The sequence below is a fragment of the Petromyzon marinus genome, chromosome 8, assembly GCF_048934315.1.
Source record: "Petromyzon marinus isolate PM22_M1 ecotype Great Lakes invasive population chromosome 8, UKy_Petmar_22M1.pri1.0, whole genome shotgun sequence".
NCBI classification, from domain to species: Eukaryota; Metazoa; Chordata; class Hyperoartia; order Petromyzontiformes; family Petromyzontidae; genus Petromyzon; species Petromyzon marinus.
In genome coordinates, this window is record NC_133674.1 from 20,056,791 (window position 1) to 20,079,178 (window position 22,388).

The following is a 22,388-nucleotide window of genomic DNA, read 5'->3' on the forward strand; positions in this document are numbered from 1 at the left end:
GTCGATATGGGACTGGAATTGAGATGCACGTACCTAAGAATCGGTGCCATTAATGTATACATATTTTATTTAAATTATATGCTAATGTTACATTCAGTATCACTGAACGAACAATGCTGAGACAAAAATCCCCCGGATAGCCTTAACAGACGATGCTCGTACATACAACTGTTGCCGATGTTGATGGCCGTGAGCGGTAATCGAACGCAGGGTTCGTAGTGCAGCGCGCTAACCGCTGCACCACCGCTCCCACCGTGCACACGCACATTCAAATCGATAAGCAATACCACAATCGAGACGAAACTGATCCCAACATTTAATCGAATCGCGACCATTCATCCCATTGCAAAAGCGGTGCAGCAAGTGAGTTCGTGAAGCTGCGTGTATCAGTCGTAACCCTCTGGGTTTGAGCTGTCCCCTCGTTGGCATGCGAGTGGGTACTTAGGGAGGAATGCGTACTGGGTACCTCTTCGCGTACTACTCTGATTTACCTCCCACGCTCCTCGTTTTATTTGTAAATAAGCACACGTACGTACGTATGCTGTACGTTTAAACTTCATTCGCACCGTACGTAGCCAACCGTGCTAATCGAGAGTGGGAGGGACATTCTTGGAATAAAAGAGCCGGGAGCGTCCGTCGAGAGATAAATGTCCCCGCGTAGTAACGACTGACGTTCTCTCGCTCAGACCCCCGCATCTGCTGTTTGGCCCGCTCACAATTATTTGTATTCCCCAAGGATCGATTTTGAGGGTTTTTTTGCAATGTGTGGTGAAACGGAAAGGTCAGCGTCTCTGGTATTTAAATGATTTAAATTCTCTCGCGTTTTGGCTCACCGGCCACGGGAACTCACCACGGCTATGTCGAGACGGGACCGCGACAGCCCGCGGTCACAGCTCCACAACCACGACCACCACCAAGCCCATCAACACCACCACAACCATCATCCCCATCATCATCACCACCACCACCATCCCCATCATCACCGTCATCATCATCAACACCACCACCATCATCCCCATCATCATCACCACCACCACCAACCCCATCATCACCAGCAGCGGAGTCACCAACGTGTTTAATGTCATCATCAACATCAACACCATCACATCATCAACACCACCACCAACCCCATCATCATCACCACCACCTCCACCACCATCCCCATCATCACCGTCATCATCACCGCCGCCACCATCGCCACCATCAACTTCATCATCATCGTCGTCACTATTATCACCATCGCAACCATCATCATCATTGTGAACGCCAACTCTGTAATCACCTTGACCAACTCCACTACCACCACCAACGTTACTACTGCCAACTCCTCCACCACCACCACCACCAACCCCATCATCAACTCCACCACCACCACTCCACCCGCCCGAACGCCTCCCCGGTTCACCTCTCACTCTGCTCTCTTCCATTCACCATCTCGCCCGCGCCCCCCCCCCTCTCTCACCCTCCTCTACCCCGCTGCCCCCCTTCCCAAATCCTCCCCACATACCCCCCACAACACAGAATACCCCAGCGCCCGCCCGCCGGGCTGCGAGCCGCCTAATTAGTATTTAGCCGCGCGTGGTAATGTAATTAGCGCCGCCGCCACGCAATATCCGCTACTGTCTGATTCGCTTAGCGCTTGATCGGTCGTAGGGGGCGGGGGGGGGGTCTCCTCTGTGCGGTGCGCGAGGTCCTCCAGCCCAGGCTCCCTTGCCTGGCTTCAGCAGAGGTAGGGGGACATTGAGCCGGGCCTCGTAGCGTGGGGGGGGGGGGGGGGTGCGTGGCGATGTAGGGGGCGAGTGGTAATTGGGGGTGTGGGCAAGTGATTGAGGAGGGGGATTTGGGGTAGTGCGGGGGGGAGAGGGGGTGGCAAGGGAGGGAAGGGGGGGGCACACAGTTGGCAGATGAATAAATTAATAACTAATCAGTGTTATTATGCACGGGTCACCGCATCGCGGCTTGAATTACGAATGAGTGAGCGTTTGCCGCGGGTGAGTGAGGGTGAGGACGAGTGGGCGTTTGCAGGGAGCGAGGGTGAGTGCGCAGTGGGTGAGTGGAGTGGTGGGGTGAGTGGCTCGCTTCAAGTGGAGGGTGGACGCCCTCCCCACCGTCCTCCCCCCCGCACCCCCCCCCCCGCGGCCCCCCCGGCTCTCACAGCGCATCTCGTTTCGCCCGTGATTGATGGCGCCTTAATAACGGAGGTAGTGGCTGATCCGAGCAATTATCTCGATCGAATGAATCCCTCGGACAGAGGCCCCGAATTCGGATCCCGCGTGGCAGCAGCGAGAGGGGGTGGAGGGAAGAGGAGGAGGAGGAATTTGAGGATCAAGAGGAGAAGAGGCAAGAGGAGGGGGTAGGAGGGGGAGGGGGTAAGAGGGGATGGGGAGGGAGGGTGAAAGTAAAAGTGAAGGCGCACACGGAGGGAGCAGCAAGGATAGGATGAGGAGCCAGAGGAGGAGTAAATGAGATGAAGGACAACAGAAGTGTCTGGAAGGGCAACAGGAGAGGGGAAAGAATAGGAGGGACAAGAGGAGGAGGAAGGGAAGGTGGAGAAAGGGAGGAAACGGAGTGGGAAGAGCAGAGGGACAAGAATAAGGACAGAGGAAGGAACCCGCCAATGATGATGATGCTGCTGATGATGATGTTGCTGCTATTGATGATGCTGCTGCTGACGATGCTGCTGCTGATGATTTGCTGCTGATGATGTTGCTGCTGACGATGATGATGCTGATGATGTTGCTGCTACTGATGATGCTGCTGCTGACGATGCTGCTGCTGCTGACGATGATGCTGCTGATGATGATGTTGCTGCTGATGATGTTGTTGTTGCTGATGATGTTGTTGACGATGACGCTGCTGCTGATGATGTTGCTACTACTGGTGATGCTGCTGATGATGATGTTGCTGACGATGATGCTGCTGATGATGTTGCTGATGATGATGCTGCTGCTGTTGATGATGTTGCTGATGATGATACTGCTGATGATGTTGCTGCTACTGATGATGCTGCTGATGATGATGTTGCTGACGATGATGCTGCTGTTGTTGATGATGTTGCTACTACTGATGTTGTTGCTGATAATGATGATGGCCCTCGTTGCGCTTTCACAGTCGCCTATCGCCGCCGCCGCCGCTAATTCCCCGCGTCGCGCCTCATTGACTCGAGGATAATTAAGCGGCAACTCCAATGGCTCTAAGAAGAGCCTCAATAAGAGCTCTCCGCTTGCGCGATGTTGGTGGAGGGGTTCGGGTGGGGGGAGGGGCGGGGGTGTGGAAGGGTGCGGGGCGAAGGGCGGGGGTGGTGGAAGGGGGCGGGGCGAGGGGCGGGGGGTGGGGGCATTCTCCAATTATGGTTCCGTCCAGGGCTTCATTCCTCAGCGAGTCTTATTCCCGATCGTTTTGTTTCACTGACGGAGCCGTGCGGTGTGCAGCCGCAGACGCAGCGAGAGAGGTATCGCTGGAGGTGGTCTACCGGGTGCGGAAATTATTTAACGGGCCTCCGGCCTGGCCGATATGAAGCCCTGGATCCGTCCAAACAGAATGAAACTCTGTGTTTAGACTGGAGGAATCCGACGAGCGATAAAGCTCTTTTTCACGAGGTGTCCAGTGTTGTTCGGATCGGCCCCTCGTTCCACGCCGCGCTGCTGCGGGAGGGCTGGGAGGTCGCTCCTTCTCCTCTGCTGCCCCCGAGGGATTTAAATTTCCCTCCTCGTCGCCGATGGCATCGCTGCTTCATCTCCCGTTCCTCCAGGTCCAGGCGGTGACGAACTCTCCCCCCAAGCAGTGTCTCGCTTACCCCTCGCTTTCCGGCCATTCCACCTCCACCCGACTGGACGTCTGTGAAAAATAATTTTAATTTTCTCGTCGGATTCCTCCAGTCTAAATAAAGATTCTGACCCAAATCATTATCCCCTCCTCCCCATACACCCCCTGGTTGGTTATCGTCATCAGCCATTGTCAATCCACTGCTAGATGAATGTTTTACCTCCCCCGCCACCCAAGCCGTCGAACTCTCTCACGATCCTGCGATGCAATAATCCACCCAGCTCCCGCTGCACGCCAGCCGACTCCATCGCTCCATCTCACCCCCCCGCCCTGGCCCTGCCCCGTTGCTGCTTCAAACTCTCACGACACGCGGGGTTGGCAGCGCGTCCCAGGGACGGGGGTCAAGTGACGCCCACACGAAACACTCCCCTCGACCACCGTCAGACATTCGCGATTTGCCTGACCCTCACCGCGCACACCGTCCATCGACTAACCCGACCCTCCTCACCACTCGCCGCTTGAGCCGACAGAGTGGGAAGCTCGGTGAGTATTCGACGGCCATCCTCTCATTCCATAATTACGCTCGCCTATCCACCGCTGGATGAGGGCCTGCCCACTCCGTGCGGATCGTGAGGGCTATCCTTCCCCACGCTTGTCAGTGCGGGTGGTAAAGGCAAAGGCACGGGGGGGGAGGGGCGCATAGACGTGGAAGCATAGGAGTAAGGTACAACAATGGATTTTTAGCCCAAGAACTGCCCTCTGGTGTGACAACCTCGCATCGTTATCTAGGTTCAAGGTGCGCACTGCGGGCGATGTCGTCATACTGTCGTCATAATCGTTTGTAACGCGACGCCGTCGCTGCACAGCATTCACTCACTCACGCAGAGAGCGAGAGAGAGCGAGAGGCCGGCTCGGAGGCGCCAGCAGCAGGAGCAGGAGGAGCCACGGCGTGCGGGGAATGACAGCGGCAGCCACGCGGCAGGGTGCCAGCGCTTCCGACAGTTGCCAATATCTCTGCGATCCTCTGTTGTGTCTAGATATATCTATCTATATATAGATATATCTATCTTTAGATTAAGTTGTCGTTCCTGACACGGTTTTCTGGGTTTGGCCACCTGAATGTGAAATTGTCGTTGATGTTCTGCATCTACACCATCAGCCGTACGCAGGAAGACGAAGAAGAATTTGGTATGGGCCAAATTAAATGAGTCATAAATTATATTTCGCCAGTAAATACTCGCCGAGTCTCGAGACTCTTTTTGTTGTTGTTTGTTGTTTAGAAGGTTCCTGCCACATTTGTCGCGCGTGGCCCGATCAGTGCCTCCAATGAGCGCCCAGCTCCATAGTGCAAGCAAACCGAAAGACCTTCAGGGGAAAACCTCACCGCGCACACGAGGGGGGTCACACTCAGCCCGGCCCGGTCGCTCCTCGCGGAGCCGATGCCTGCGGCACCTGGCAAGCCCCCGTAGGTTACAACTCCGCGTGTGCTTCCGCTGTAAGGCGTCTTGCATTGTATACGCGCAGCATATGACATGTGTCGTTGTCCAGGGGTACAACATACAGATGCCACTGCACAAACCGCCGCTGAGCACCATCAGCACCATCAGCAGCGTGGTGAAGTACGGTCAGACAAGCCCCCACGACCGACCACGATGTGGGGGGGGGGGGGAGGGGGGGTGTGGAGGGAGGCTCTCATCCAGCAGTGGAGTGAGCAAGCGCTGCACGCGTGGCACGTGCGAATGCGCGCCCACGACGACGGCTCTCCGTCACCCGCGCTGCATGTCGTCGCGCTTGGGAACGCGACGCGGGCGAGGTCGATGCAGCGCGTGAGATGTTTACAGCTGCCCCGAGTCGCAACGTCGATACCGCGTCAGGTCGCGGAATAAATTGCGGGTGAACGAATATTGGGAGTTTTGTGGGGGAGGGTGGGGGGGGGGGTTCTTCTTTTCGGTTCGTGTTGTATACCGCATTGGCGCGCACGAGCCGAACATCCACGTCTACAGCGGGAGGTGGTGTATGGGAAATAACGGCGGCGAGGTTTCAAGCACAGATCAACCTCGTCAGCAAGAGGTGGCGTTACGATGTAATGCACATCTGTTTTTTTTTAGCGCCGAGGAACCAACGTCACTCATCACTGACCCCCCCACCCACCCACTCACCATCACAAATAATCCTCCCCTCCCTCCATCCCTCCCTCCTCATCCCCGCACCTCCCTCCCCCCATGCCTCCCCTCACCGCTCCGCCCGCCCGCGCGCGCACGCACGTGCCAGGTCTCTCGCGCTAATTGCTGATGAGACGAAGAGGTGCGAGCGGTTACGGGGCCCCCGCAACTCGCCCCCCCCCCCACCCTCCCACCCCCACTCCGCGCCACACACCTCGCTCCCCCCCCCCCCCACCACCGCGCGCCTCTCACCCCATTCCTTCCCACCCTCGCTCCGCGCCGTCATCAGTGACAGAGCGAAGTGATTCGGAGCGGAGAGAGGAGCGACCGTTCCTCATCGCCGAGGAAGACAGCGAGGGGGGGAGGAAGAGAGCGCGCGCGAGTGCACGGAGAGAGTGCAAGGAGAGAGTGCACGGAGAGAGGGCAAGGAGAGAGGGCAAGGAGAGAGGGCACGGAGAGAGGGCAAGGAGAGAGGGCAAGGAGAGAGGGCAAGGAGAGAGGGCAAGGAGAGAGGGCAAGGAGAGAGGGCAAGGAGGGCGCGGGACAGAGCGGACAGGTACCGCGCGTGCGGAAAGAACGAAGAGAACGCGAAGGGCGCGCGAGAAAGAGAAGTGGGGGGAAAGAGTGAGAAAGAGACGCGGCGATAGAGAAAGAGGGAGAGATCGTACGAGTGAGACCCCCCGCCCCCACCCCCGCTACCATGCACAACAGCAGCGAGACGGAGGTATGGACGTGGCGCGGAGGGCCAGGACGTGGCGCGACTGGGGAGGACCCCCTCGACGCTCAGCGAGACGCTCCGGACCCCCCTGCGGAACGGCCGGACCTGCCGGGGGGCGCGCCCGGTCCGCCTCTCTACGAGGACGCGCTGTTGATCGGCGCGCCTCGGCAGGAGCCGCCGCACGTGGCCGTGCCGCTAACCGTGGTGTTCGCGGCCCTGTTCGTTCTCGGCGTGGCCGGCAACCTCCTGACCGCCTACGTGAGCGCCCGCCACACGCGGCTGCGCCACAGCAGCGTGCGCTACCACCTGCTGAGCCTGGCGTGCGCCGACCTGGCCCTCCTGCTCACCATCCCCGCGACTCTCTACCGCTCCTACTGGGAGTACTACCCGTGGCGGCTGGGCGACGCGGCGTGCAAGCTCTACTTTATGCTGCGCCAGGCCGCCTACACCGCCACGAGTTGGAGCATCGTGGTGTTCAGCCTCGAGCGCTGCCTCGCCATCTGCCAGCCGATCCGCGCCCTCTCGCTCGTGCGCCGCTCCCGCATCCGCCGCCTGCTCGCCAGCGTGTGGCTGCTGGCCGCGCTCTCAGCGCTGCCCTACGCCTTCGTGTACGGCCAGGTGCGCGCCTACGTGTACGACTACGCGGGCGCGAACGCCACCAACTTCTCGGTGGTGATGACCACGGTGTGCGAGCTCACCGAGAAGGACCCGTCGCCCATGTTCACGCGCATCACGCACGTCAAGTGCTTCGTGTGCTTCATCGTACCCATGGTGCTCATCTCGGTGCTCTACAGCCTTATCCTTCGCTCCTTCTGCCCCAGCATGAGGCTCAGCGCCGGTTCCTCCACCCCCGCGCCGCGCGGGTGTCAGAGTGGAGGTGCAGGTACAGAGGCCCGCGGGAAAGCGGCCGCGGCGGATGGGGGGGCTGCCGGGGCTGGGGCCCAGACGCCGAGAGACGCGAAAGGGGAGAGGCCTACGAGAGATGGGGGGCCCGCGACGAGAAGAGCCGCTGGAGGCCTCGGCGGTTCCGAGGCGCTGCTCAACCCGGACGTGAGAGACGCGGGGACCTTTGAGAGGATGACGCAGAGGAGGCGCGCTCAGCAGCAGAAAGCCATTCGACTGCTGGGTAACTACTGTACAGCGGAGTAACTGCAGCGGGGTAACCGCACGGGGGGTCACGACAAAGGGGGCATATTTATAACGGCGGGGTTACCAGAGACGTGGGTGCATAGAATCACGCAGGACAATAGTGCATGCGTTGTGCTGTGATTCTACGAATCTCGCTTACAGCAATGCGGGGCGCTGTCCAGCGTGCTGAAGTGTGGTCATCCCATCCGCATCGCGACCCGCGCGGCCTGCAGAGGCCCTCATCCAGCAGTGGATTGACAGAGAGGGCTGTACTTGGGCGTACGCGCACGCAACGGGTAGATAGAGAGGACCTTTACACATAAGGGTGACTGCAGCCACGGGGAAGTATCCCGTTCGCTCAAAGTTATCCGACGCCTCATGCCCGCACACAAGTCAGAGCGGCAGAGTGTCCAAGTGCCTCAAAGTAAGCATGTCCTGGGTTCCATGCCTTTGCCTTTATGTTTGCGGAGTATGCATATTCTCATCCTGTTCTGCATGGCTTTTTCCCGGATTCACCGGTTTTCTCCCACAGCTAATTAAAAAAATCATGTTGAATGTAACTGGCATTGGACAAGGAACACAATACCAACAAATTACTCAATTGGCATCACACTCAGCAGCAATATCGTCCCTTCCTACTGCGAAAATTTAGCGGGACCCTCCGGAATTATATTTTATTTAACAAAAATGTTTATATTGCTGTTGCTACTGCGTTGGCAGTAGCGTTGACAGTCAACAAACACAACCCAACACTCTCGTCAATGACACGGCCTTAACACCTCTATTTATATTAGGCGACGTTTCCGGCAATCACCCTTCTTCATAGCACCTAAACAGAGAGAACATAAATTTGCGAATAATGGTTGGGGACTGCACTTAACAACTGAATGGAGCCTGATGATAATCAAAAATGTAAAATGTTTTCTGATGACAATTGTTTTAATTGGCAAACGAATAGTGACACTATTTTTAAATATTGCAAACGAGTCTTGAGACTCGGTGAGGCTTCCATGAGATAAACAAGCGGAACCACAATCCATAAAACAATCAAAATAACACAACGCCGATCACGAACTCGGTGCGTAAGCACTCGCAGAGGGAACGGCATTGGCTCTGATGGCGATCGCGAGAAGGTACCGGGAAGGGCAGCGATTGCACGACTGGGAAACAACGGAGGTCTTGTGCCCCTTGCCCGGTCTGGAGGGCCTGGAGTTAGACCCCCCACGCCGCCGCCAACCACAGATCCCATGTATCGTCTAAACAGACTTTTGGGGGCGAGTGCTGTTAGCAAGTAGCACCTATGAAGGTCGGCACCGTGGCACACGAGGTGGTGGGTGGTCAGCACTACGCCTGACCGCCTTCGTCTCCATAGTGGCATTGTTTACACACCGCATCAGGTATGAATTTGAGGTTGAGTCGACTTAGACGAGGCTCAGGAACGGTTCAGACAAACGTCACTGGTGTTGGTGGCCGTGAGCGGGAATGGAACTGGGGCCGTCGGGTTGGTAGCGCACAGCGCCCCACCACACACGCACACAAACGTACTCGGCCCAACCTGATGGTTCAGTCGCCGTGAGATAAGAACCATACGGCGATAAATGTGACAATGTTGTAGTTGGTGGCTGGGTGCATTAGTACAGGCAGTGTGATGCTGTAACGTAACAGGCAAGGCGCCAGAGGATGGGATGACCTATCCCAAGGTTCGCCATCGCACCTTTAGTAACTAATTGGCACGTTTTGGTTACATAGCAAACGTTACTAATTGGCTGTGTCGGGTTGTGGCGGGTTTAATGACACATTTCTATTTACGCGATTTAACCCCCCCCAAAAAACACTTTATTAATGGTCGCGAAAGCGACCATTAAATCGTTACCGGGATGATCTCTGATTGGGCGTGGTGGGAGTGGTGATGGTGGTGCACCCACGTGATCGCGGCGCTTTGCAGGCGAAGGTCGGTGGATCACGCAGAGATTTGTAAAAGTTAATCAGGTGGAGGCGGTGTGCTGAGATTAGAAGCTTCCCACGCGTTACGTCATCGTCATCTTTCGCCCCATTCCGCTGGGTGTCGGGTTAGAATTAGCATTGAGTTAGGATTTAGGGTTTTAGAGAGAATTAGGATTGAGTTAGGGTTTCGGGTTTTATAGAGGATTAGGTCAATGGTTCGGGTTAGAGTTAGGTTTGAGTTGAGGTCGGGCTGAGTTCGGGTTGAGTTCGGGTTGATTTATGGTTGAGATAGGGTTGGGTTATGGTTGAGCTGTAGTTGAGTTAGGGTTGAGTTATGTTTGAGTTAGCGTTGAGTCATATAGATGTCATCTTAACAGAGTGGTGGGGTAACAAAAATAATAATACAAACCTAATGAAGAATATTATTATTATCTGAGTTCCTTTACATTCTCTCAAGAAGAAAGTTAATATTCTATGGGCAGTATGCGGGGTTGGTGGATCACAAAGAGATTCATCCCGCAGTCAATCACGCGCCGCGAGACACAAATCACCAAACTCAACCTTAACTCGGCAGTACAGTAAGTGGGTTCCTTCCCAGCCTCTTCATCGCACCCTTCAGAGGTTCCTCCATCCTCGAGCAGCTCGCGGCCTCCTCCATCCGTTTGATAAAAAATTAAATCTCCGTACATTATTCATCCGCCGGGGATGGGTGGAGTGGAGGTCAAGGCTCCATCACCGCAGTTGAAACTCGCCAGACGAGGAGGGAGGGAGAGAGAGGAGGCCACGTGGACGAGGCAGGGCCCTCGGGCGCTGCAATTAGCGGAGATTTGGCGACGCGTGGGTCGTAGGCGGCGGAGAGAGAGGGGCAATCCGTGGAAGATTCTCCACTCGAGACATCACAGCCGCGGCGCTTTTTAAGCTGAAAGTCGCCGGTCGCACGCCGCCCCGAGAACGCGGATCGAGGCTTTCATCCCTGCACTCTCATTAGCGGCTTGCGGGGGTGCGGCCACGCCCCCCCCCCTGTAGATCCCAGCTGCCCACTGTAGCCCCCCCCACGCCCCCCCCAATTAACTACCCAGCAACTTCCTGCAACCCACCTGCAGTTCTCAACATCTCTCGCTGGCTCCCAGCTTCCAGCGGGCGCCTCTTATCTCCTCCACAAACTCCTCCTTTACAACAACCTCTTCCTCCTCAACATCTTTCTCAAATTTCGATTTAAAGTTTTCGTGACTGCAAGGATTCATCTTCCTTGGTTCTTTCGGTAAAGTCACGTAGAATGAGAATAAAATAATAAAATAAAACAATAAAATTCTCACGACGTTTTGGCCACAACACAAGTGGCCTTCTTCAGGTGAAAGGAACAAACCTGTCGGGACGACAGCGCTACAATGAGCTCTGCCGTCCCGACAGGTTTGTTCCTTTCACCTGAAGAAAGCCACTTGTGTTGTGGCCGAAACGTCGTGAGAATTAAATTGTTTTATTTTATTATTTTGTTCTCATTCTACGTGACTTTACCGAAAGAACCGAGGAAGATGATCTTTCTCAAAATCCTTCATCGGAACAGTGTCCTGCTTCTCCTCCTGCTCCTGTTCATGCCACGCGCCTCTCCCACGTGCAGCAGCAGCGGAACGCATGGGCGAGGTCACGTACCGAGGCGGCTCCTGGGAGCGGCGCGGATTAAGCCCTGGGGGAGTGAGCGGGGGGGGCAGGAGGAGGTGGTGGAGGAGGTGGTACGGCAACTCAGCTTGGGGAGGGGTAGAAGGGTGGGGGCGGTGGGGGAGGGGCGGGTGCTGAAGATTTACCCATCGAGAGAAGAGCCAACCCATAATTACTCACTGCGGAGGAGCCCACCTCCCACCCCGCTCCCCACGACCCCTCTCCTCGGACGCGTCTCCTTCATTAAGGAGCTCATCCCGGAGTGTGGAGACAATAGCCCCCCACGCCCCCCCCCCGCCCTGGGCGCTGTGCATCTTCGTGTCTCCTTGGAGACTTCCACTCATAGCTGGGTGTTTGGTCTGAATGTTCGGTGCTTTTAGTGCGGGGTGCTGGTTTGTCGCTGGATGCTTTTGCGAAGGGTTTAGTTTGTTGTCCTTCCCCCGCACCTCCGATTAGCACGGTTGGCTACGTGCGGTGTTAAAGAAGTTCACCGTACATACACACAATCGGGTTTAGGTGAAGAGCGCAGGGTGTGGGTGTGCCGGGTTCCGCCAATCTCCTTCATTTGAACACCCTCATCCTCCTCCTCTTCAATATCTTTCTCAAAATCCTTCATCGGAACGGAGTCCTGCTTCTCCTCCTGCTCCTCCTCATCCCACGCGCATCTCCCACGTGCAGCACCCAAAAAAGCAGGGATGCAAGATTAAGGTGTGCTTGAGTTAGGTGCTGAGTGCAGGGTGTACGTACCTGTACTGGGTGCAGGTTTTGATTTCAGGGTGCAGGGTGTCTCGTGACGGTGTTCACACATCAGTCACTCGCTCGCTGTTCTCGCTGGGCGCATCTCGGAGACATCTCACTCTACCTCCTTACACGTCATCTCACCTCATCTTACCTCGTCTCGTCTTACAACTCACATCTCCTCTCATCCCATCTCCTGTAATTTCATCTCAGATCTGCCCTCATCTCATCTCAGATCTCCTCTCATCTCACCTCGCATCTCCGCCCGCACCGCATCCCGTGTGACTCTTCCTCCTCTGCACTGTTTCCAGCGCCGCTCCTGACATTTGGATGAAAAGGAGACGGGTAGAGGCGTAATTGCGAGGCAGCGGGAAGTAGCGGGGAACGCGGGGTGGGGTGGGAGGCTGATCAACCCAAACAATCCAGCGAGAAAAATATGAACCCACTTATCGCCCCCCCCCCCTCTCGCCTTCAACGCACCCCCACAACCACTTCCTCTAAGTCCCACTCCGCTCACGCCTCCCCTCTCCTCCGGCCACTCGGAGCGAGCGTTGTGTCGAATTCTGAGCATTAATCAATCACTCCACCCCTCCCCACTCCGCTCACCTGGTGCCCCCCGCAGCCCCCCACCCCCACTATCACACTCACCTGTGAACCCCCTCGCTCACTCCCCTCCCGCCTACCCCGCAGCCTTCGCTGTCTCCTCGTGTCGTGCGTCACTCGCTCGGATCGTCTTTGTTGTCGCAAAGAAGAGCCCCACCCTTTACTCTAACAAACACATAGCCCCCCTCCACTCACACGCACACAGCCCCCCCCCCTTCACTCACACGCGCATAGCCCCCATCCACTCATACAAACATAGCCCCCCCCCTTCACTCACACACACACACAGCCCCCTCCACTCACACACACACGCAGCCCCCTCAACTCACACACACAGCCCCCTCCACTCACACACACGCGCATAGCCCCCCCCTCCACTCACACGCGCATAGCCCCCCCCCCTCCACTCACACACACACAGCCCCCCCCCCTTCACTCACACACACAGCCCCCCCTTCACTTACACACACACAGCCCCCTCCCTCCACTCACACAAACATAGCCCCCCCCCCTCCACTCACACACACACAGCCCCCCCCTCCACTCACACAAACACAGCCCCCCCTTCACTCACACACAGCCCCCTCCCTCCACACACACACAGCCCCCCCCTCTACTCACTCACACACAGCCCCCCCCTCCACTCACACACACAGCCCCCCCCTCCACTCACACACACACAGCCCCCCCTCCACTCACACACACAGCCCCCCCCTCCACTCACACACACAGCCCCTCCCCCCTCCACTCACACACACACACACAGCCCCTCCCCCCTTCACTCACACACACATAGCCCCCCCCCCTTCACTCACACACACACAGCCCCCCCCCCTCCACTCACACACACAGCCCCTCCCCCCTTCACTCACACACACATAACCCCCCCCTTCACTCACACACACACAGCCCCCCCCCCCTCCACACACACACAGCCCCTCCCCCCTTCACTCACACACACATAACCCCCCCCCCCTTCACTCACACACACACAGCCCCCCCCCTCCACTCACACACACACAGCCCCCCCCCTTCACTCACACACACACAGCCCCCCTCCACTCACACACACATAGTCCCCCCACCCCACCAGTCGCCCCATCCCCCACGACCCCTCCACTGCACTCATCTGGCTCCGGCTCCTCCGCGTACGCTGCTGGGCGCTTGACCCCCGCCCACGTGACAGCGGCCGTGAGTGGTGACGGCACGAATGCGATCCGCACCAACACGCTCACCAAAACGCTCCGCTAACCCACACTCACATCGCCTTACACAGATCACCTCGCTGGCCTACGCGACCCGCCCGATCTTCACTCATTCACCCACGTCCCTCGCCCATCATTCACAATCGCACCGACTCTTTAACTCTGTGCTCGCCCGCACGTTAACGAAAACTCGCTCACACTCACCCAGCTCACTCAGCCGCTCACCAACACTCACCTTCGTCACCCGCCCACAACACTAAACCTCGCTCATGTATGGGTGTGGGTGTGTGGGTCGGTTTCGTGATATATTTTTCCACGGGGTCGGATGGAACGGCGGCACAATGGTTTACGCAATTTCTCTATGGAACCCACGAGCCGAGTTCAATTCCCGGCCATGGCTAACATTCATGATGTGGATCGGCTGTGGGGCCCTCCCCTTCACCGACTCGGACTCACCAGCGCGGTAAGGTATGGTCAAACAATTCCCACGATCGACAGGGCCCGTGGAAGCTTGGATCCAGCCGTGGATTAACACAGGAGCTGTACATTATGTTTGTCATTTTAATTACTCGCGCTCCGACAACTGCCATGCCTCGTTATGCGGCCTCTGCTTAACTGCGACCCCCCGTGTCTCGCCTCCTCTTCCCGTGCCTCCCTCCTCCCCGCCCTTCTCTCTGTGCCACAGGCTCACCCCAAACCCTCGTGTCCCATCTCCCTCCTTCATCACCCTGCTCCCTGCGCCCTGCCCCCGGTGTTCCACTGTCCCCCTGTTCTCTAATGTGTATCACCCCCCCCCCCCCCCTAACTATCAACGTGGACCCCGTGGCTTCGTCTCCCGCTCCTTCGCCTCCTTAACCTCTTCTCCCTACCCCCGTGTCTTCTTCCTCCCTCGTGTCGCCCGCGTCACCGTTCACATATCCATGCCCCCTTTTCCACGTGCCGCCCTCACTCTAACCACCCTCTTCCACCCCCCCTCACCCGTGCCCTCTGCTCGCGAGAAGGCGCCGTGGTGCTCAGCTTCTTCGTGTGCTACTCGCCGGACACTATCGCGTCGCTCATGTACATATACATCGCGGACTGGAACAACCCCACGGTGCACCGCGTCTACACCATCGTCAAGATGTACCTGGCGCTGCCGCTCTGGTACCTGAACTCGGCCCTCGACCCGCTGCTCTTCAGCATCTCGTCCAAGCAGTTCCGCCGCGCCTGCAAGGAGACGCTGTGGCCCGCGAGGGCCCGACGGGAACGCGCCGCCTCGGGGTCGCGGCGCGGCGCCGACGCTGCCGCACGCGGCGGATTCCCGAGTCGCACGGTCACCTCCACGGAGGTGACCACCTCCAGACGGGAGACTGAGCGCCGAGCCGCGACCACCATCAGGAGCCGCCTGGCCGAGTGACGGTGATGATGGTGGTGATGAGTGATAGATAACTCCCGGACGCAATCTCATTGCGTTCAACAGGGGGCTCCCCAAAGCTTATACGGGGTGATCTTGGCAATTGCATCTGGTAAGCCAGAAGCATTTTGTTTAGACAAGCGCAAGTTTCCTTGCGAAAAAAATGATGCTTGAAAATATTAATGGCATTGATCTGGAAACACCAAAAATATAATATGCCGATGGAATAAAACATTTTATCTTTATAAGCTGCGACACCGATTGGAGTTTTGCTCATGTGATAAATATGCAGATTAATGATTATAATTAGACTCTCCACACATTCGTCAATTACGCTGAGGGTGGCCTTAAAATTCTAAAAATAATCTAATAAACGATTCGCGTGCTGTAAAGATGGGTTATGTAATTATGATTTATTATAAGAATAAACAGTTTTCTGTAGCGCCAATCACAGAATGCCTCAAAGCGCAATACATGAAGCTTAATTGATGGAGAAAGTCAGCTGTAAAAAACACGTGGGATTTAAGACGCAATTTAAAAGTGTAATAGACTCAGATTCCCTAACGGACTGAGGAGGAAGGCAATTCCACAATCGCAGAGCCTGGCTGCAAAAATCTCTGTCTCCCATCGAACAAAGTCTCTGGTCTTTGGAATACCGTAATTAGTTTAGACCACAATCAGCAAATCCAAGTTTTCTCAGTGGAATATATTAAACTTAAGCAGATCAGTGGTGAGATATTTAGGAGCCAACCCATGCAAGGCCTTAAACGAGAGAAGAATACGCCTACAGTGGATGCTGTTAGATTATCTTTCCTCCCTGCCAGTGCGGGGAGGAAAGAATAGAAGTAATACGGTCACATGATTTAAATCTGGTGATTTTATAAAATTATTTTTGTTTCATTTTTAAGGCCACACAGTGACATTGACGTATGTGTAAAGTTTTTGTTGTTTGTGGACCACTGCCAACGCAGCAACACCACCATCATCACCAAGTGGCGCGTTTGCTGTAGCTGATGGTGATGAAGGTTGTGTGGCCAGGCATGAGCCACATTTGCCGTCTCAAGACGGTGATGTTTGGTCCATTCCACGAATGATTGTTTGGCTTAGAGTTGAAGGAAACAGCAGAACCCATTGGGACTTTGGGATAATTCCTCAATAAATACTAATATTAATATAATATTATTGCCACTTCTTGTCCCCCCCCCTAAGATATCCTCACCGAGTCTCAAGCCTCGTATTCTGGAGGGTCCTGCGTTGGGATGTTTGGGCGAATTAATAACGGCAATAGAGCCACGAGCGGATCACTGGCTTCGCATGGGAGAACCCCGCAGTTCCCCGAGAAAACTCACCACGCATAGGAGGTAAAAACCCAAAGCTCCTCACAGATAGATTCGATAATCCATTGCTGTACTGCTATCGTCTGGCTGCAACCTCACAAAGTCGCAATTTCGTGATCGCTCACTCAAAAACGAACCAGCACTCACCAACGCACACTCGCCAACTCGCTCACCAATACACGAACACTTCACTACTAACCTCCTCACTCACCAATACACGAGCACTTCACTACTAACCTCCTCACTTACCAAATCAGCAACTCACCAACATACACACACACACCGACCCACACACACTCTCCAATTCATTCACTAACCTCACTCACCAACTCACTCACCAATACAAAGCACTCACCATTACACGAAGGCTAACAATCGCTCACTCACTCGGAGTCGCAGTTGAACCCCGGGCCGGGCGGGTCACGTGTGACGAAGCGGCCACACCTGTGCGTGGGTCACCTAATGGGTCACGTGCGCATGAGTTACCTGTGTGAGCACTGCATGGTACCTGTGTGAGTTATATATGGGCACCTGTGAGCTGTATGGGTACCTGTATGAGCTGTGTATGGGTACCTGTGTGAGCTATATATGGTAACGTGTGAGTTATGTATTGATAACTATGTGACCATTGTATGGGTTACCTGTCTGAGCTATGTATGGGTAACCACGTGAGCTATATATGGGTGCCTATTTAAGCTTTGTATAGGTTACCTGTGTGCGTTATATAGGGTGTTTCAAAAAGATGGACCCGATTTGAAATCGCTACGTCTCTGCAACCACGAACCGCCCATGAGTGAAACTCTTACCACTTGAAAGGGCGGCGCATAAAGTTTCAAATTATTACCGCGAGATGCCTCTCCCAGCGCACAAACAGCCCCGAGCCTCAGTCATTCGCAAGATTACAACCCCGCAACACAAAGGCGTTTCGCGTTCTGCAGCTCAGCAAGACTGAATCCGTAATTGCGGTGCAGCGTGCGTTTCAACGGCGTTTTGGCATTGATCCGCCAATGTCAGAGCATTCGTCGTTGGTACCGACAATTTGAGGACACGGGCTGCTGTTTATGTAAGGGGAAGAGCACAGGGCGACCACGCACCTCAAAGGGAAACGTGAGAAGAAAGGCGTTTGGGACGAATTCAACTATCGTCTCGATGTTGTCCGTACAGCAGGTGGAGGGCACATAGAGCATTTATAAATGGTTAGTAAAACGTAATAACTCATTAAACCGTTTGTAACTTTTTGTGTAATTGTAACATGTTGCCGTCGTGAAATATACTGCTTTGAAATTGGGTCCCTCTTTTTAAAACACCCTGTAGATTACTTGTCCTGGTTGGGGATTGACTCAGCCCATAATCTTACCGGGGTCGATAAAGTTGGTACCACTTTGTGGGAAAGGCAACAGTGGTTGTCCTATGGATATACTCGCCCCCACCATATGAATGTGGAATTTGTACCACTGGTTCAAGGCTGTGAACGGAAGATGAACACCGCCTTCATGCTCACTTGAGCAGCAGGAGATCGCTTTGGCTTTATGTATGAGTTATGTATCGATTATTACCTGTGCCTGGGTCACCTTATGGGTCACCTGTGTAAACGATGGGTCGCCTGTGTGAGTTACGTGTGGTTACCTGTGGGTTGTGTTTTGGGTGACCTGGTTAAATTCGTAAAATGTTTTTTTCTGTTTTTAAATAGTTTTAGTTTACCTTGATAACCCCTTGAGGTATATATGGGTTACATGCATGTAACCTACTGATCTGTGTATCGCCTGCATGTAGGTTACCCACTGGGTTACCTGTGTGAAGGTTACCTGCGTCAATTAAAATGGGTTACCTGCGCGTGACCCTACTGATCTGTGTATCGCCTGCATGTAGGTTACCCACTGGGTTACCTGTGTGAAGGTTACCTGCGTCAATTAAAATGGGTTACCTGCGCGTGACCCTACTGATCTGTGTATCGCCTGCGTGTAGGTTACCCGCTGGGTTACCTCAGTGGGTTACCATCCCCCTCCTCCCCGTGTTCGCATGGCCTCGGCTCGAGTCCGCGTCACGCGGGGCTGGGTCTCGTCGACTCAAACTCAGTAAACGCGGCCTCGTCTCGCGCTCTGCCGCTCCACTCCACGAACTGGACAGCGTGCGGGTGGCCTCCCACGACCATTACGAGATTCATCATTAATTGTAACAACTGAAGTGTATTAATTGTAACAACTAAAGTTTATTAAGCCGGCGCGACCAACAATTACCTAATCTCTGCGATCCTCTATATATGAAGGTGCAATCGGCCAATGAATCGGGGTTTACACGTGGGCGTTAACCGGAGCACCCAGTGGAAACCCACGCGCACTGGGGAGGGGAACACTCCATCCCGTACAGACGGAACAGGTGGAGTCCACATTGTTTGCAGTCCCGCCTTTCCCTGGCAAGGGAAGGGAGTTTCACTCCATTCGTGCGGTGATCCACCATTCCTCGCCTCCACACTGCTGGAGCATAGCGGCAGTGGTTAGGCCTGATTAAAACTGTCCGCCCGGGTGGCAGAGCCATTCCCTGAGATGGGCAAAAACGAGAGAGAGAGAGAGATGATGGCGATATTAGGGGATATGGATGTGTTAGTGGGCATCTGTGGGTGGAGAGGGGGGTGTGTGGACAGGGGGTCAATGAGTAGGAGAGTCAGAGAGGAATAGGAAACAGTTGGGTAGGTATGTGGCGGCCGAGAAGAGGGCTAAGATGAGAACTAGCAGTGGTGGGCTACTGCTGGGAGCGCACCATCTCAGGCTTCACTTCTCCAGCCACCACCGCACCCTTCGCCTTCCCCTCCTCCACCATATCACGCCACGCCACGCGGAGCTATCAATCCTCATCGGGTGCCGAGTGATCGGCGCGAACGGTGAAGGATCCTCGCGAGCGAGAGGAGCAAAATGAGACGAATGAACGCTCTTAGCCATGCAGTGCACGGACACAGGGAGAAGGAGAGAGAGAGCGAGAGAGTGCGAGCGCCATCACTTCCCACGTCCGTATTCATCATAAGGCGCAGCAGCCGCTGTCGTTTTCCAACATCGCCCCCCTAATTGCGCATTAGTCTAAATCAGCAAACACTCCGGGTTCAGTTTGCCGTTCCCTCTCTCTGCTCACTGCCAGGGCAGGGATTTAGCTGGGGGGCAGCAGGGGGGAGGGGAGGCAGACTGGGAATTTATTCACGGGCCAAAACTCTAGAGGGGTCACGGATGAAAGCACGTTACATTTGTTATTATTAAGACAAGTGAGGCTGTGTGTTCATCTTCTTTAGTCATCAGCCCAATTTCAGGTTCTTAGAAATACGATCACAAACCCCCTCGTGTTCATTGCCGGCCTTCATCGGTGTTTGCTAACAGCACTTGCCCCAACAGTCTGTTGAAGCCTTTATGGGGATCTTTGTCAAAATGGTAGAGGAAGGGGGGGGGGTCTTAACTCTGTCTATTGTCCCGGGGACAGAGATAACCAAACGACCCAGGTCTGCCCACAGCCACAAACACGAATCCAGTGGCAACAACCTCCCAGCCGGGGGGCCACGGATTCACTCTCCCACGAGCACGTGAGACACACGGCGACTCAAGCAGTCTGGACCACGAGAGCCGCCATCACCAACACTAGCCACCACGTATATATATATTGAACTTCTTTCGCGCCGTACGTAGCCAACCGTGCTAACGATGCTGCTGGACAATGACATCCCCCATTGCACCAACGGCTCCCACATAAAACACATACCAATCGACGATAATCTATTTGAACGTGCACTATTTGACACACGTATGGTGAGCATGGTATTCGTGTATACATGGCATGACCAATGATTCTTGCTGTAGTCAAAGGCATTTGATTGAAGCTGGAAGAAACCGATGAGCCATGAAGCTCTTTCTCAGTGTCCAACCCAAGTCACCAACGCATATCACTGTGTACAATTCACAGCACCTCTGTGGTGATATCAACAGCGTCCACATCATGGATAGCATGGCCTTCGCCCTCGACAGGGGATTGTAGAATCTCTGCTTTGGCTTTGACGTGGATCAGAGAGACGGTGGGTGCTGTCCACGTGCCACCTTTATAAAGGCTTGCAGTTCCTGAGGCTCGACTGGGACACTTGGGAGTGAGCTGCCAGCCCCGCACCCTACACAGGTAGCCCCGCCCCTACATAGATAGCCCCGCCCACGACTCACGTAGCCCCGCCCTTTGTCAGTAGCTTGCGTTGAGCACGGAGCTGAACATTTTTTCCAGCTGGGTCAAAAAAAAAATCCCGATTTTCACAAATACGTTCCAAACGTTCATTTTGTTTTAACTAGGCGAGACCTGGAGAGACCAGGGCCTCGCCTCATTTTCAAGAATGGTCTGGCTCAACAACATTATAAAGGAAAACAAAATAAACCAATATAACTAATTTTATGCTATTTCTACATACGTGACTTTACCGAAAAAAACAATGAGTAATTTATGCAGTCACGAAAGCTTTAATTCTTTATTAAACCAATATAAATTACAGCGACGAATCAAAGTGAAATCAGGGCAAAACCAAGGAGAGCCCTTGTTTTGAAACCAGCGGGACTGCCCCAAAGCAGGCAGGAGGACCGTCACGGCAAAACCAGGACGCGTGGTGGCAGCCGTACAGGATTCTGAACATCGCGCGTGGCCTGATTTACATGTGAATGGAGGGATTAGGGAACATGCTGAACACGCGAGGTCCCGGAGGGGGGGGGGGGGTGTGCACAAAGCCTGATGGGCCTGGTTCATTCATTCACGCGGTTCTCGTTCAACAGCCGCGAGGTCACCCAAGCGCTCAATGTCACCACCCGAGCGCTGCACGGCCGGCCTGTTGTTCTGCATCCTCCTCCTCGTCGTCGTCGTCGTCATCACCCCTCCTTGGTATCGAGGCTATTGACTCTCGCTAATGGAACATATTTATGTCGATAGCTTTTTTCCATTAGAAGTGTGGGGGGGGGGGGGGTGGGGAAGAAATTATTCCGCACGTGAAAATTGAACATATTTATTCTTATTACCCATTACTGCGAGACAAAGGCATTCATTAAAAAAATAAAAATATACAGTATATTCATTTATATGAATACGTGTGCGCTGTTTGCGAGTCGGAGACTTGTGATGAATTTTGCAAATACCTCTTTTTGTAAACTGCATAAACATCTCTGTGTTGCGATGCAAAATATCTATACGGCGCCTGCACACGGATCTCTCCATCCGCAGCAGTAGAAATTCCCTCGGACGTGATTCCCTCCTTTGGCTACCACTCCGTCATTTGTCTCGACCACTATCACCTCTACCAGTGTGACGTGTCCTGCCCAAGCCCACTCACTACTCTTCTTCGGAGTAACGTTATGTGCCAAGTTTTCATCAACGGATACAATTATTTTACCAGGTAAGGCCCCACTGACCTATGCATCTCTTTTTCAGAAACTGGCCACAAATGATATCTCAGAAACGAACTGGCATAACTCGTATCAACACCATAAAGTCAATATAAGGCTTCACCAGAGCAGACATCACGACTGCTTTGTACATGCCCCTTTTTGTCAATCCACTGCTGGATGAGTGTCTTCCATACCGTGTGGGTTACACTTCACTCATTCCTCACCACGCTGGCCACCTCAGGTTGGCGAAGGCAGGAAACAAACACGGCAGCACAGACGTTAGAGTACAACAAACGGGTTATTTGGCACTGCCCTTTGCTGTCCACAACATAGATGACACCTGTCATGAATG

General features: G+C 54.5%; 1 protein-coding gene across 1 annotated transcript; it reads left to right on the plus strand.

Annotated features, from left to right (window-relative positions):
- The first annotated feature begins 6,173 nt into the window (after window positions 1–6,173).
- Window positions 6,174–18,592, plus strand: LOC116940355 (neurotensin receptor type 1-like). The gene is made up of 2 exons (XM_032950109.2): window positions 6,174–7,771; window positions 14,921–18,592. The coding sequence occupies exons 1-2, from the start codon at window positions 6,628–6,630 to the stop codon at window positions 15,313–15,315; spliced, it is 1,539 nt and encodes a 512-aa protein (XP_032806000.1). The 5' UTR covers window positions 6,174–6,627; the 3' UTR covers window positions 15,316–18,592.
- Window positions 18,593–22,388: the final 3,796 nt, after the last annotated feature.

Excerpts from the sequence above, each read along its gene's own strand:
- LOC116940355 (XM_032950109.2), top strand. The coding sequence starts at position 6,628 with ATGCACAACAGCAGCGAGACGGAGGTATGGACGTGGCGCGGAGGGCCA. Across the intron at positions 7,772-14,920 it reads GAAAGCCATTCGACTGCTGG|GCGCCGTGGTGCTCAGCTTC; the intron begins GTAACTACTGTA and ends GCTCGCGAGAAG.